General features: G+C 35.6%; 1 protein-coding gene across 1 annotated transcript in view; it reads left to right on the top strand.

Moving 5' to 3' along the window:
- Nucleotides 1–18,047, top strand: part of AdoR (Adenosine receptor) — a 127,847-nt gene that overhangs the window by 98,233 nt on the left and 11,567 nt on the right. The window contains exon 2 of the mRNA XM_075300727.1: nucleotides 8,041–9,322. Within this exon, the coding sequence (XP_075156842.1) occupies nucleotides 8,836–9,322 (487 nt within the window). The 5' untranslated portion in view covers nucleotides 8,041–8,835. The remainder of the gene's footprint in view (nucleotides 1–8,040; nucleotides 9,323–18,047) is intronic.

The following is an 18,047-nucleotide window of genomic DNA, read 5'->3' as shown; positions in this document are numbered from 1 at the left end:
TAAATAAAAAAACAAACAAACAAAAAACAAGTAAGTAAAGTCTAAAGTCGGGCGGGGCCGACCATATTATACCCTTCACCACTATGTAGACCAAAATGTGTGTTATCATCTCAACTCCTTCCAATTTGTTGGGAGTTATTTTGACTGTTTATATTCCCATATAAAAATATTTATATCCTAAGCGATTTGGAGACAATTTTTTATACTTCTACAAAATCTCTAGAATTAAAATTTAAAACGTTTAACGTCCTGGGATGAAACACAATGTTAGCAAAAAACCAGTAAGGAAAGTCTAAAGTCGGGCGTGGCCGACTATATTATACCCTGCACCACTTTGTAGATCTAAATTTTCGATACCATATCACATCCGTCAAATGTGTTAGGGGCTATATATAAAGGTTTGTCCCAAATACATACATTTAAATATCACTCGATCTGGAAAAATTTGATAGAATTCTACAAAATCTATAGACTCAAAATTTAAGTCGGCTAATGCACTAGGGTGGAACACAATGTTAGTAAAAAACCAGTAAGGAAAGTCTAAAGTCGGGCGTGGCCGACTATATTATACCCTGCACCACTTTGTAGATCTAAATTTTCGATACCATATCACATCCGTGAAATGTGTTGGGGCTATATATAAAGGTTTGTCCCAAATACATACATTTAAATATCACTCGATCTGGACAGAATTTGATAGACTTCTACAAAATCTGTAGACTCAAATTTAAGTCGGCTAATGCACTAGGGTGGAACACAATGTTAGTAAAAAAATATGGGAAACATTTAAATCTGGAGCAATTTTAAGAAAACTTCGCAAAAGTTTATTTATGATTTATCGCTCGATATATATGCATTAGAAGTTAAGGAAAAATAGAGCAATTTTTACAACTTTTCGACTAAACAGTGGCGATTTTACATGGAAAATGTTGGTATTTTGACCATTTTTGTCGAAATCAAAAAAACATATATATGGGAGCTATATCTAAATCTGAACCGATTTCAACCAAATTTGGCACGCATAGCAACAATGCTAATTCAACCCCTTGTGCAAAATTTCAACTAAATCGGAGTTAAAAATTGGCCTCTATGGTCATATGAGTGTAAATCGGGCGAAAGCTATATATGGGAGCTATATCTAAATCTGAACCGATTTCAACCAAATTTGGCACGCATAGCTACAATGCTAATTCTACTATCTGTGCAAAATTTCAACTAAATCGGAGCAAAAAATTGGCCTCTGTGGTCATATGAGTGTAAATCGGGCGAAAGCTATATATGGGAGCTATATCTAAATCTGAACCGATTTCAACCAAATTTGACACGCATAGCTACAATGCTAATTCTACTCCCTGTGCAAAATTTCAACTAAATCGGAGCAAAAAATTGGCCTCTGTGGGCAAATGAGTGTAAATCGGGTGAAAGCTATATATGGGAGCTATATCTAAATCTGAACCGATTTGGCTGATATTTTGCAAGTTTTTCGAGACTCATAAAATATTCGTATGTACGGAATTTGAGGAAGATCGGTTGATATACACGCCAATTATGACCAGATCGGTGAAAAATATATATGGCAGCTATATCTAAATCTGAACCGATTTTTTTTAAAATCAATAGGGATCGTCTTTGAGCCGAAACAGGACCCTATACCAAATTTTAGGATAATCGGACTAAAACTGCGAGCTGTACTTTGCACACAAAAATACATCAACAGACAGACAGACAGACAGACGGACAGACAGACAGACAGACAGACAGACAGACAGACAGACAGACAGACAGACAGACAGACAGACAGACAGACGGACATCGCTAAATCGACTCAGAATTTAATTCTAAGACGATCGGTATACTAAACGATGGGTCTCAGACTTTTCCTTCTTGGCGTTACATACAAATGCACAAACTTATTATACCCTGTACCACAGTAGTGGTGAAGGGTATAAATATGGGAAACGTTTAAATCTGAAGCAATTTTAAGGAAACTTCGAAAAAGTTTATTTATGATTTATCGCTCGATGTATATGTATTAGAAGTTTAGGAAAATTAGAGTGATTTTTACAACTTTTCGACTAAGCAGTGGCGATTTTACAGGAAAATGTTGGTATTTTGACCATTTTTGTCGAAATCAGAAAAACATATATATGGGAGCTATATCTAAATCTGAACCGATTTCAACCAAATTTGGCACACATAGCTATAATGCTAATTCTACTCCCTGTGCAAAATTTCAACTAAATCGGAGTTAAAAATTGGCGTCTGTGGTCATATGAGTATAAATCGGGCGAAAGCCGTATATGGGAGATATATCTAAATCTGAACCGATTTGAACCAAATTAGGCACGCATAGCTACAATGCTAATTCTACTCCCTGTGCAAAATTTCAACTAAATCGGAGCAAAAAATTGGCCTCTGTGGTCATTTGAGTGTAAATCGGGCGAAAGCTATATATGGGAGCTATATCTAAATCTGAACCGATTTGGCTGATATTTCGCAAATTTTGCGAGACTCATAAAATATTCGGATGTACTGAATTTTAGGAAGATCGGTTGATATACACGCCAATTATGACCAGATCGGTGAAAAATATATATGTCAGCTATATCTAAATCTGAACTGATTTTTTCCAAAATCAATAGGGATCGTCTTTGAGCCGAAACAGGACCCTATACCAAATTTTAGGACAATCGGATTAAAACTGCGAGCTGTACTTTGCACACAAAAATACATCAACAGACAGACAGACAGGCAGACGGACAGACAGACAGACAGAGAGACAGACGGACATCGCTAAATCGACTCAGAATTTAATTCTAAGACGATCGGTATACTAAACGATGGGTCTCAGACTTTTCCTTCTTGGCGTTACATACAAATGCACAAACTTACCACAGTAGTGGTGAAGGGTATAAATATGGGAAATATTTAAATCTGAAGCAATTTTAAGGAAACTTCGCAAAAGTTTATTTAAGATTTATCGCTCGATATATAGTTTAGGAAAATTAGGGTCATTTTTACAACTTTTTGGCTAAGCAGTGGCGATTTAACAAGGAAAATGTTGGTATTTTGACCATATTTGTCGAAATCTGAAAAACATATATATGGAACCTATATCTAAATCTGAATCGATTTCAACCAAATTTGGCACGCATAGCTACAATGCTAAATCTACTCCTTGTGCAAAATTTCAACCAAATTGGGCCAAAACTCTGGCTTTTAGGACCATATTAGTTCATATCGGGCGAAAGATATATATGTGAGCTATATCTAAATCTGAATCGATTTCTTCCAAAATCAATAGGGTTCTATTCTGACCCAAATCAGGAACATGTGCCAAATTTGAAGGCGATTGGACTTAAATTGCGACCTAGACTTTGATCACAAAAATGTGTTCACAGACAGACGGACGGACGGAGGGACGGACGGACGAACAGACGGACATGGTTATATCGGCTCAGGGACCCACCCTGAGCATTATTGCCAAAGATACCATGTGTCTATCTCGCCTCCTTCTGGGTGTTACAAACATATGCACTAACTTATAATACCCTGTTCCACAGTGTGGCGCAGGGTATAAATATTGGAAACATTTAAATCTGAAGCAATTTTAAGGAAACTTCGTAAAAGTTTAATTATGATTAATAGCTCCATATATATGTATTAGAAGTTTAGGAAAATTAGAGTCATTTTTGCAATTTTCGACTAAGCAGTGGCGATTTTAAAAGGAAAATATTGGTATTTTGACCATTTTTGTCGAAGTCAGAAAAACATATATATGGGAGCTATATCTAAATCTGAACCGATTTCAACCAAATTTGGCACGCATAGCTACAAAGCTATTTCTACTACAATTAAATCGGAGTAAAAGATTGCCCACTGTGGTCATATGAGTGTAAATCGGGCGAACGATATATATGCGAGCTATATCTAAATCTGAACCGATTTCAATAAAATTTGGCACACTTGACTACACTACTAATTGTACTCCTAGTGCAAAATTTCAACCAAATTGGGGTAAACCTCTGGCTTCTGGGACCGTATTAGTCCATATCGGGCGAAAGATATATATGGGAGCTATACCACAATGTGGCGCAGGGTATAACAAGTATATACAGCAGTAAGTTCGGCCGGGCCGAATCTTAAATACCCGCCACCATGAATCAAATATTAGGTTTTCCTTTGAAATTACAGGGGAGTTTGAGGACAGATCAATCATACCAGTTCAACCAGTACACTTCCCGAAGATAAATTTAAAGATTTTACCTATGAAGGTTATGTAAGATTCTGTATTGACAAGAACTATTTTTGTTTGGGTTTTAGAGGAATCATTAATATCTTTTGTAAGTGTGTAAGAAAATTATAAAATCTTAAATCTGTAGATTTTCACCCGAGAAAAAAATTTGGAAATTTTACATTGAGTTTCAAGGAATTTTCATGATCGGTGCGCCTTTTATACCCTCAAGAAGTGAAATCGGTCTATATGGAGTCATTACCAAATGGACCGATAAAAACTAAATCCGATACACGTTTTTGTGAGCCTAAAATACCAGAATATTGACAATTTCAGGCAAATCGGATAAAAACTACAGTTTCTATAAACCCAAGGAGTAAAATCGGGAAATCGTTCTTATGGGGGCTATACTAAAATATGGACCGATACTCACCGTTTTTGGCACACCTCTTTATGGCCAGGAAATACCTCTAGATTTCCAATTTCAGGCAAATTGGATAAAAACTTCGGATTCTAGTAGCCCAAGAAGTAAAATCGGGACATTGGTCTATATGGTGGCTATACCAAAACATGGACCGATACTCTTTACGGTCCTAAAATACCTCTAGATTTCCAATTTCAGACAAATTGGATAAAAACTACGGTTTCTATAAGCCCAAGACCCCAAATCGGGAGGTTGGTTTATATGGGGACCATACCAAAACATGGACCGATGCTCACCATTTTTGGTTCACATCTTTGCGGTTCTAAAATACCTCTAGATTTCCAATTTCAGGCAAATTGGATAAAAACTACGGTTTCTATAAGCCCAAGAAGTAAAGTCGGGAGATCGGTCTGTATAGGGGCTATACCAAAACATGGACCGATTCTCACTATTTTTGGCACACCTCTTTATGGTCATAAAATTGCTCTAGATTTCAAATTTCAGGCAAATTTGATAAAAACTACGATTTCAAAATTTCAGCACGATTGCTTCATTATTGAAGACTGTAGCGTGATTACAACAGACAGACGGACATGGTTATATCGTCTTGGAATTTCTCCCTGATCAAGAATATATATACGTTATATAGTCGGAAATCGATATTTCGATGTGTTACAAACGGAATGACAAAGTTATTATACCCCCGTCACCATTTTATGGTGGTGGGTATAAAAATATGGGAAATATAAAGCTGGAGCAATTTTAATGCAATTGTACAAAATAGCATTTATGATTTATCAGACGATATATACACTGAAAAAAAAGCATACTCGGTTCCAAAGATTTTGTCTTTACTTTAAAAATTTTGGTATTGATTCCGAGCCAAAGAAGCGGAGAATACAAGTAAGGATACTTTTAAGACACAATTCTCTTTTAAATTCGGGTTTTGTGTACTTGCTTCTAGGAAGCAAATTTTAATTTTTCGCTTTTCCAGCTTTTTTCTTCATATGCTATCAAAGTCCTTTAAAAACGAAATAACGACAACTTTATTTTCCAAATTAAGACTCGACTTCCAGTAGAAATTATGCTGTGTTTCAAGTGAAAAACGTCTTTAAAATAAAGTGTTGAAAAACATGTCCTATATTTGAACTAGTTTTTGCTGTGTAGTCAAGATGCAAAAAGACAACAAATTTAAAGACAATTTCATTAAATTTAACGATTTTTTCTGAATTATTAAAGTCAAGTTGACCTTAGCCCAAACATTTTTTCTTTCATGTTATGATATCCATTTTTAAATCAAATCACTTAATTATAAGGACAATACGACTTCATTGAAAAGTTTATCGACTTTTGGTCAAGGAAAAAAACTCTATGCTAAAGAAATGCGTCTTTTATGGTAAGCAAAATTTGCATTCGTATTTTAAAAACATAAAATCTTTGACCTCACGACAATATTTTTTTCAGTGTATACAACTTGTTTTCTTATTTTTAGATCACGTCATTAAAGTTTTAGATCACGTCAAATAAGGAACATTTGCTCACATTGGGCAAAATTTAACTAAAATCAACTAATATTCAAGAATTAAAATAAAGTTCAGTTGGTATTAGCGCGCTACCACATGGATTTTTCAGAGGAAACTATTACATTGGTATTTAAGATTGGGCCCGGCTGTATAACCTTCTTTTTCTATTTTTATACCCTGCGCCACACTGTGGAAGAGGGTATTATAAGTTAGTGCATATGTTTGCAACATCCAGAAGGAGACGAGATAGACACATGGTGTCTTTGGCAATAATGCTCAAAGTGGGTCCCTGAGTCGATCTAGCCATGTCCGTTTATCCGTCTGTCCGTCCGTCTGTCTGTGAACACATTTTTGTGATCAAAGTCTAGGACGCAGTTTAAGTCCAATCGCCTTCAAATTTGGCACAAGTTCGTGTTTTGGGTCAGAATAGAACCCTATTAATTTTGGAAGAAATCCGTTTAGATTTGGATATAGCTCTCATATATATCTTTCGCCCGATATGCACTTAACATATATGGACCCAGAAGCCAGAGTTTTAACCTGATTTGCTTGAAATTTTGCACAAACATAACACTTGGTCATATAGTCAAGTGAACAAAATTTGATTGAAATCGGTTCAGATTTAGATATAGCTCCCATATATATCTTTCGCCCGATACGCACTTATATGGACCCAGAAGCCAGAGTTTTACCCTGATTTACTTGAAATTTTGCACTAGGAGTACAATTAGTAGTGTAGTCAAGTGTGCTAAATTTTATTAAAATCGGTTCAGATTTAGATATAGCTCCCATATATATCTTTCGCCCGATTTTCCGTCATATGACCACAGAGGTCAAAGTTGTAGTGACTTTTGTTTTATTTCTAATACATATCTATCGACCGATAAATCATAAAAACACTTTTGCGAAGTTGCCTCAAAATTAGTTCAGATTAAAATGTTTCCCATATTTTTTTAACTTACTTAGTGTACTATCCCATGGCGTTAGCCGACTTAAATTTAAGTCTATAGATTATAAATTTTGTTCAGATGGAGTCAGATTTAAATGTATGTATCTGGGACAAAAAAAAAAACTTTATATATAGCACCCAAATCATTTGACGGATATCAAATCCGTATCGAAAATGTGAATTTACAAAGTGGTGCAGGGTATAACATAGTCGGCCCCGCCCGACTTTAGACTTTCCTTACTTGTTTTTGATACAATAGTTTGATGGTACTGAACTCAGAGCCACTCACTTCTTAATTCAATTTTGAATCATTGTAGTATGATTTCTTTAATATATATGCTTTATGACGTGAAAATTAAAAAAAAATACGAATTTTTTTCAAATTTGTCATGTGAAATTAAGCCAGCTATAAATACTCTCATACAATTATATATTTCCATGAATAGTTTTAAGGTTTCCAATATTCTATTCAAAGGAACAAAAGCAGAAAAATTCTCTTATAAATATTCGTTAATTTTTTTTTTACTTAGAAATAAATCTTGTGCATCCTGAAGATGCATTCTATAAATCTATGATATCACCACACACAACAAAGTATGGGTATATTTAACTGCAACCTTCAGGAAAATTGTTTGTCATTTAAATTCTTAACACAAAACATAAAAATATTTGTTATGCCATTTGTCCATCAAATAGATATATTATAGATGCCTAACTCTTGGAAATATGCACAAATAACATGCCATAGCATATGACATTTAGGATTTTATATAATAAAATGTTACTATTCTACACCTACATTTGTCCGGACATTGTGGCGTATGATGCATAGAGAATGTGTTATTAAATTAAGTATACGGTCCATGTATTTTTATTAAATTCAATTTTCTTGTTCATTTTCATGTTGCAGATTTCAAATTAAATATCAACAACATATGTCACCATCAATGGAGAGGATGATAAACCTGTTGTTGCTCTTCCCCTATTCAAAGGTCAAAGAGGAATGTATGTAAAAAACATTGGTTTACTACCTAAAGACAATTTCAAATTGAGCGTCAGCGCAATGACAACAACAATACCAAGGGAAGCAAACAGGAAACGGAAATACAATTTAACATTGGCCAACAACAATGGACAATCGAAAGATGCTCTGCAGTAAAAGAATACAACAACGACAGAAAATGGCATACATAATGTTAACAGGATGTTATGGAAGAATTAAATTAAACTCCGACGATTCACTGGCCATCTTCAAGGTGTTGGAGGATTCACAACGAAATAAAAGGATATTTAAATTGAATTGAATATAAAAATGGAAGAAAGAAAAACTGTATTTTGTTGCAAATCTAAAGAATATTTATTAAACAATTCAATGAACTTTGTAATTACTTATGGCAAACATTGAGTAAATATAAGAAAACAAAAAATCGAATAAATTTAAATATTAACGGTTACAACAACATTTAGGCCATAGTATTGTAATCGATTTATGTTACTGCCAAATAAAATACAAAAATTTGCATAAATTTTATTCAACAAAATTGGTGTTAACAAGGCCATTCAACAACAGTGCAAACTAAAGAAAAACAAACAAAAAGTTTTTGACATTTACCAAACCAAAAAAAAAACACCAGTCATCCCAGCTACTCTTCCCATATCCGACATTCCATCAAGGCTTCCACTTTGCTTTGAAGATACAACAAAAATGTCCGAATTTCGTTTCTTTGCCGTTACGGATTTTGAATACAGCTACAATCGTTCACAGAATTTATTAAGTCTTCCGTTTACACCCTTCCAACCCACAAGGAGGACAACAACCGATGAAATCTCTACCGAATTGAATATACCCTATGCTGTCTTCGAGATTCTTGTGGCCATGTGTGCCGTCATTGGTAATCTTATGGTGATTATTGTCTTCCAGCGTGAAAGGAAATTAAGACGCCGCACAAATTACTATATTGTCTCATTGGCCATAGCGGATTTCCTTGTTGGTTCGCTAGGTGTACCCTTTGCCATATTAGCTTCCATTGGTTTGCCGACTAATTTGCATGCCTGCCTATTTACAATGTCACTGTTGGTGGTCCTTTGTACTATATCGATATTTTGTCTAGTGGCTGTATCAGTGGATCGTTATTGGGCTATTTTATATCCAATGGCATATTCGAGAAATGTGAGAACGAGAACGGCTATAGGTAAGTGATCAAATGCAACTTATCTATGATAGAACAAGCAGCTAAAGTATAACATCTCACGGGATCGACTATATTATACCCTGCACCATGTAGACCTCAATTTTTATACCATCGGAAGTCTTCCAAATTTGTTGTTAACTATATCCAATGACCCAGCAAAAAAATGGAAGTTCTTCTAAAAGCACGAATTTAAAAGCACTTAAAAAATGTCCTCCCAAATATTTTCTTCATTTTAACTACTCAGGAAGTTCAATTCGATTTTTTCATATTTTTAGTAGGTAATTTTAACATTTTTTGTTTCAAATAGGGTAAAATCAGAGTAAGAATTAATAAAATGGTACAATTTATTAAAATTTTGTCGAAAAAAATGTTATAACCATTCTAGAAAAATTGCGAATGTTTGTTTCAGACTAGCGTTATAAACTCATACAAAAAAAAATTGGCAAAATATCCCAAATTTTTTAATTCACATCCAAAACACTGAATTCGGATTACACCTTAAGAAGTGATTCAAATTCAGTGCAACAGCTGTTGAAATGGCGGACATCCATCCTATGACAAGCCCCTGTTAAATGCATCGCTTCTGCGCCATTTTGGCACCACTTCCGGATCCAAAAAACATTTTCACTACATTTTTGGCGACGCTTTTTATACCCTAAACCACATAGTGGTCAGGGTATAATAAGTTTGATCGGCCAAAAAATGTGCCTACCAGAAATATTGATTTTAGACCCCATAAAATATATACCGATCGACTCAGAATCACCTCCTGAGTCGATCTAGCGCTTGATGTCCGTCCATCCGTCTGTCCATGTATTTGTTGTTCACAGGATTCCGGTCGCAAATATTAACCGATTTTGATGAAATTGCTACAGGGAGCTTTTTGAGCACAAGGACGAACGCTATTGAATTTGGAAGAAATCGAATCAAATTTAGATATAGCTCCCATATATATGTATCGCCCGATTTCGACAAATGGGGTTACGTTGTTTTACAAACGGATCGTCACCAAATTTGGCAAAAAATAATCTTTTTCATCGCCCTTCAAGTCTGCAAAATTTCATACAAATCGGTTCAGATTTAGATATAGCTCTCATATAAAGGGTGATACTGTCAAAATTTGGTCAAGGGAAAACGCGTGTAAATCGGTGAAATCGTTTATTTAAAAAATCAAATTAAATTTCTTTTTCAAGTTCAATTAGTATAAAATTCAGGAAAAATATTCAGTTAGGCTTTCGCTTTTCCAAATCCGAATTGCCGGGCCTCATCAGATTTTGTACAGCCACCTTGTCCACCTTCTTCGCCGCAGAAAGCCAGTTTGCCTTGAACTGCTGCTCGTCCTTAGCAGTTTTTTTGGTCTTCTTTAGGTTCCGCTTGACAATAGCCCAGTATTTCTCAATTGGGCGGAGCTCTGGCGTGTTGGGAGGGTTCTTGTCCTTGGGAACCACCTGCACGTTGTTGGCGGCGTACCACTCCATGGCCTTTTTACCGTAATGGCAAGATGCCAAATCCGGCCAAAACAGTACGGAACAACCGTGTTTCTTCAGGAAAGGCAGCAGACGTTTATTCAAACACTCTTTCACATAAATTTCTTGGTTGACAGTCCCGGAAGCTATGAAAATGCAGCTTTCAAGCCACAGGTACAGATGGCTTTCCAAACCAGATATTTCTTTGCGAACGTTGACAGTTTTATGTGCTTGAAAATATCTGCTACCTTTCCCCTTCCTTTTGCCGTATAAAACTCCTGTCCCGGAAGCTGCTTATAGTCGGCTTTGACGTAGGTTTCGTCTTCCATTACCACGCAGTCAAACTTCGTCAGCATCGTCGTGTACAGCCTCCAGGATCGCGCTTTGGCCGTCGTATTTTGTTTATCATCGCGATTTGGAGTCACTACCTTCTTGTAAGTCGATAGTCCGGCTCGTTTTTTGGCTCGATGCACGGTTGTAGACGATACACCCAGCTTATTTGCGGCATCTCGGAGAGAGAGGTTAGGGTTTCGCTTGAAACTACCGGCAACTCTCTTTGTCGTCTCAGCGGCTTCCGGTTTTCCATTTCCCCCCGATCCAGACTTCCTGGCTGTCGACAAACGTTCCCCAAACACTTTAATTACATTTGTAACGGTTGATTTTAGCGATTTTGCCAGCTTTGCGTGCGAGTAGCTCGGATTTTTGCGATGCTGCTCTTCTTGCTTGGACGGCATTTTGACAACTGAAGAGTGAATTCCAAAATCAAAATAGGAGCAACATTCTACACACACACCTTCAAAATGAAGGTTGTTCAGTTTTTTTAAATGCAAAATTTAAAGAAATACGTCAAGTTTATATTGACCAAATTTTGACCGTATCACCCTTTAATACTCTCTTGTTTTCGTACACTTTTTGAACGCGATGCAACACTGTCAGTATCACGGTAGCGAGCAATGGTCCAAGAAAAACATAGATTTATTCACAATTAAATGTTGGTCATAAGTTCGGCCAGACCGACTCTTAAATACCCACCAGCATGGATGGTTTAAGAGAAACGAGCAAAAAAGTTTTCATATTTAAAAAAAATTTTTGGTAATTTTGATGGAATTTTGGTTTTTGTTGTGAGAGGTGGCCGCAAATTAAGGACGTTCACGCTATAGAACGCAACGACAAATTGTTAATATTAAATTTTTTTAAGATTAGGATGGAATTTAAATTTTTCATATAAAAAAACAAGTAAGTAAAGTAGAAAGTCGGGCGGGGCCGACTATATCATACCCTAAACCACCATTACAGAATTAGTAATCATAAGCATTTGTTGGGTAACATATAGGTCTGGGAGATAAACCGCAGTTACATATTTAAGAAAATTAAGGGGTACATGTCTATGGGTGCTTTGTGTCAATCTGACTATAGCTCATAGTCAATGTTGCCAGGGAAAATGTTCGGTTTACCCTACAAGGTCAAAAAAAGTTCCCTACTTTCCCATACATTCCCAATGAATTTTCCCTACTATATTTTTCGTTAAATTTAAAAAATTTTACAAAACAAAAATGGTTCTAAGTACTTTATTATATTAAAATATGAATATGCAACGTATATAACTTAGAATATAAATTTGTATTACCACCACGGTTGCCACAGTTGGTAGAATTCTACCCAAATTAGTAACCTTTTTTATTAAATCTCTATAAAAATAAAATTTTGAAAAAATGTTTCTATAAACAAATTTTTATAAGAAATTTTTCTATAGAAATAAAATTTTGACAATAAATTCTATAGAAATAAAATTTTGAGAAAAAATTCCACAGAAATAAAATTTTGAGAAAATTTTTTATAGAAATAATATTTTGAAAAAAATTTCTATAGAAATACAATTTTGACAAAATGTTCTATAGAAATAAAATGTTGACAAAATTTTCTACAGGAATAAAGTTTACCACACATTGTTAAAGATCAAGCCTTGCCGGCTTCTAATTTCCTCCTCTAGAGCCACCAAAATATAAAAATTATTACAAATTATGGTGAGTGAAAATGTACGCTAAATATTAGCCTACATAAATATTAGCCCTACATATAGGGAATTTCCCCTACTTCTAGCAACACTGGCTGTGTTGATATTGCATCTACGGAGTTAGTCACTAATATTGAGCCCATTATTAAAAAAGAGAAAATCGTTAAATTAGTGTGGGTAATAAATCAAAATTTGTAAAAATCGAGCAATATTCTTATGTAAAAGCTACAAGTACGTATAAGTACGATCGGCTAGTACATCAAAATTTGAAATTTGAGTAACATTGGTTAATAAATAAGAGTATTATGGCCAAATTTGGGAAAATAGAGCGATGCATATATATGGAAGCTATATCTAAATCTGAACCAAATTGCATAATATTTTGCGGGTTTGATTAATACCACAAAAAGTTTACCTTGTGCAAAATCGGGTGATACATATATGGGAGCTATATCTACATCTGAACCGATTTCGATGAAATTTTGCACATATAGTTAGTACTATAGAGGACTGAATCTAGCAAACTTTTAGTAAGATCGGTTAATAAATAAGGGTTCTATGGCCAATTTTGGGAAAATCGGGCTATACATATATATGGGAGCTATATCTAAATCTGAACCGATTTCGATGATTTTTTGCACATATAGTAAGTGCTATAGAAGACTACATTTAGCCAAATTTGGGTCAGATCGGTTGATAAATAAGGGTTTTATGGCCAAATTTAGAAAAATCGGGCGGTACATATATATGGGAGCTATATCTAAATCTGAACCGATTTCGATGATTTTTTGCACGTAAGTGCTATAGAAGACTACATTTAGCCAAATTTGGGTCAGATCGGTTGATAAATAAGGGTTTTCTGGCCAAATTTGGGAAAATCGGGCGATACATATATATGGGAGCTATATCTAAATCTGAACCGATGTCGATGAAATTTTGCAGACTTGAAGGGCGATGGAAAAGATTACCTCTTGCCAAATTTGGTGACGATGCGTTTGCAAAAACGCTCAACGTGACCCCATTTGTCGAAATCGGGCGATACATATATATGGGAGCTATATCTAAATTTGATCCGATTTCTTCCAAATTCAATAGCGTTCGTCCTTGTGCCCAAAAAACTCCCTGTACCAAATTTCATCAAAATCGGTTAATAATTGCGACCGGAATCCTGTGAACAACAAATACATGGACAGACGGACGGACGGACGGACACCAAGCGCTAGATCGACTCAGGAGGTGATTCTGAGTCGATCGGTATATATTTTATAGGGTCTAAAATCAATATTTCTGGTAGGCACATTTTTTGGCCGATCAAACTTATTATACCCAAACCACTATGTGGTTTAGGGTATAAAAAATCAATATTCTGACGATATTGACCGAATTTTGATTTTGTTTTTTGGTTCTTCAACATTACGATTATGTTCGCTCTTGGACCATAGTTTATGAGATGGAATTTTGATTTGTTTGAGGATGGTCACCAATTAAGCTCCTTTTCACTCCAAGAAACATAGTTAAAAAGATACGGGCAAAACAAATTTTTATATAAAAAATCGATTTTTTTAAGATTTGGAGGAAATTTTGATTTTTTTCGGTAATAGGAGATTCGAGAAAAATAAGACTTTGATTTGATTTTTTTCAGGATTTAACGAGGCTAAATTTAAAATGTTAACATATAAGTATATGAAAACTGCATCTGATCTGGATCTATTCGATCTACAACCTGATTTTTCAATTTCTAGAGATATCTTAAATTTAAACGTTCAAGAAAATCTGATGAAATAGCGCCCTTCAAATGAGTCGAGATTTAAATTGTGTAGCGAGGCACATTTTCCTCAATTTTTTTTTTTTTTCAATTCAACCTTTTGGTCGCTTTATCCAACTCCGTGTATTTGTTGGGCTTCCCACCTTGAGAATCACATTTTCGGCTAATGAGAGCGTTAGAAGCATATCACTTTGTTGCCCTGGAATTTTTAAGATAGTTTTTCGTTTGATAACACATCAGCTGGTATATTTCTGTATTGAAAAGGTCAGCCATCTCATTCGCTAGTTTATGACAGTTTTCGAGTTGAACAACAAAGAATCCAAGAATTTGATTACAATATAATTGTATGATGCATATTTAAGCTAATATTGTAACATTGCATTTCACCCAATTTGCCACCTTTTTTGAATATTTTTCTAAATTTGGTAATTTCAGCTTGACGTTAAATTGAAATTATTTTGACAAGGCACCGAGGCCTATATAAAATCCTCTTTGAAACTATCGGTAAAGAAATTTTAGTAACTTTTATTCTGTGTAAATATACCATGTTTCATTATTGGGATATGTCTATAATTATCAGCTATGAAAAATGAATTTAAAGGGTATTTGGGGGTGTCTTGTTCCAACAGATGGACAGTTAAGATAAAATATTACATTGAAACTCACATCAAAAAATATTTTTGGTTTATTTTATAAATAAGAAACCTTTATTATAATTACAAATTATAATACATGTATAAAACAAAACGCTCTAAACAACTAATGCTATCCACATAAAAAAAGTTTATATCTATATAACAACAGTTATTAATCCCCATACCCTTTAAAATTATACATCCTCTACCCATTTACACTTCATGTGATGAAATATTTGTCCTCATATCCATCATAGATTATGACGACATTTTCTACTCATATTTATGCAATTAATCAACTCTCATGTTCATTGCAGTTTTTTGTGTGACAAGCCTCTCATACCGAGCCTTTCAATTTTGCAAAATTAGACAGACGTACAAACAGTGAAAGTTAATTTGACCACCCACCAGTTTGCGAAGACATTATTAATTAAAAGTAACATCGACTGCAATGAACTAAACTCGATACTACTTCAGAGATGGAAAATGCAGTACTATAGTAGTTTTTTCAATACTTTTTTCACCCAGGTCAGAGTACTCCCGAGCGATTTTGTAACTTTTTGGGGTATATAGTTTTGAACCTATATCCGTAATTTTAATAGTTTGACAAAAATATTAGAAAATAGAATATTGAGGACGACCAGGAGGAATTACTCTCTTTTAACTAATTGATTTCCTGGAAGAAATTGACATTGTTTCTGAATTTCAAGTATTTAACTACCAAAACATTAGAAGTGATTTGATTAATTTTTATACCGTGCGCCACACTGTGGAACACGGTATTATAAGTTAGTGCATATGTTTGCAACATCCAGAAGGAGACGAGATAGACACATGGTGTCTTTGGCAAAAATGCTCAGTGTGGGCTCCTGAGTCGATATAGCCATGCCCGTTTGTCCGTGAACACATTTTTGTATTCAAAGTCGCAGTTTTAGTCCAATCGACTTCAAATTTTGCACAAGTATGTGTTTTGGCTCAGAATAGAACCCTATTGATTTTGGAAAAAATCGTTTCAGATTTAGATATAGCTCCCATATATATATTTCACCCGATATGGACTTATATGGCCACAGAAGCCAGAGTTTTAACGTAATTTGCTTGAAATTTTGCACAAGAAGAACAAGTAGTACTATAGTCAAGTGTGCCAAATTTTATTAAAATCGGTTCAGATTTAGATAGAGCTCCCATATATATCTTTCGCCCAATATGGACTAATACGGTCCCAGAAGCCAGAATTTTACTCCAATTTGGTTGAAATTTTGCACTAGGAGTACAATTAGTAGTGTAGTCAAGTGTGCCAAATTTTATTGAAATCGGTTCAGAGTTAGATATAGATCCCATATAAAGGGTTATACGGTCAAAATTTGGTCAATATAAACTTGACGTATTTCTTTCAATTTTGCATTTAAAAAACTGAACACCCATTTTGAAGGTGTGTGTGTGTAGAATGTTGCTCCTATCTTGATTTTGGAATTCACTCTTCAGTTGTCAAAATGCCGTCCAAGCAGGAAGAGCAGCGTATCAAAATTTTGCTCGCGCATCGCGAAAATCCGAGCTACTCGCACGCAAAGCTGGCAAAATCGCTAAAAGTTGCCAAATCAACCGTTACAAATGTAATAAAAGTGTTTGGGGAACGTTTGTCTACAGCCAGGAAGTCTGGATCGGGGGGAAATCGAAAACCGGAAGCCGCTGAGACGACAAAGAGAGTTGCCAGTAGTTTCAAGCGAAACCCTAACCTCTCTCTCCGAGATGCCGCAAATAAGCTGGGTGTATCGTCTACAACCGTGCATCGAGCCAAAAAACGAGCCGGACTATCGACTTACAAGAAGGTAGTGACTCCAAATCGCGATGATAAACAAAATACGACGGCCAAAGCGCGATCCCGGAGGCTGTACACGACGATGCTGACGAAGTTTAACTGCGTGGTAATGGACGACGAAACCTACGTCAAAGCCGACTACAAGTAGCTTCCGGGACAGGAGTTTTATACGGCAAAAGGAAGGGGAAAGGTAGCAGATATTTTCAAGCACATAAAACTGTCAAAGTTCGCAAAGAAATATCTGGTTTGGCAAGCCATCTGTACCTGTGGCTTGAAAAGCAGCATTTTCATAGCTTTCGGGACTACGGCAAAAGGAAGGGGAAAGGAAGCAGATATTTTCAAGCACATAAAACTGTCAAAGTTCGCAAAGAAATATCTGGTTTGGCAAGCCATCTGTACCTGTGGCTTGAAAAGCAGCATTTTCATAGCTTTCGGGACTGTCAACCAAGAAATTTACGTGAAAGAGTGTTTTTATAAACGTCTGCAGCCTTTCCCGAAGAAACACGGTTGTTCCGTACTGTTTTGGCCGGATTTGGCATCTTGCCATTACGGTAAAAAGGCCATGGAGTGGTACGCCGCCAACAACGTGCAGGTGGTTCCCAAGGACAAGAACCCTCCCACCACGCCAGAGCTCCGCCCAATTGAGAAATACTGGGCTATTGTCAAGCGGAACCTAAAGAAGACCAAAAAAACTGCTAAGGACGAGCAGCAGTTCAAGGCAAACTGGCTTTCTGCGGCGAAGAAGGTGGACAAGGTGGCTGTACAAAATCTGATGGCAGGTGTCAAGCGTGAGGCCCGGCAATTCGGATTTTGAAAAGCGAAAGCCTAACTGAATATTTTTCCTGAATTTTATACTAATTGAACTTGAAAAAGAAATTTAATTTGATTTTTTAAATAAACGATTTAACCTATTTACACGCGTTTTCCCTTGACCAAATTTTGACCGTATCACCCTTTATACCGTTCGCCCGATTTACACTCATATGACCACAGAGGCCAAGTTTTTACTCCGATTTAGTTGAAATT

This window comes from Haematobia irritans, chromosome 3 (assembly GCF_050003625.1).
Source record: "Haematobia irritans isolate KBUSLIRL chromosome 3, ASM5000362v1, whole genome shotgun sequence".
NCBI classification, from domain to species: domain Eukaryota; kingdom Metazoa; phylum Arthropoda; class Insecta; order Diptera; family Muscidae; genus Haematobia; species Haematobia irritans.
The sequence above is the reverse complement of the archived record's forward strand: the minus strand, read 5'-3'. Positions and strand labels throughout refer to the sequence as shown.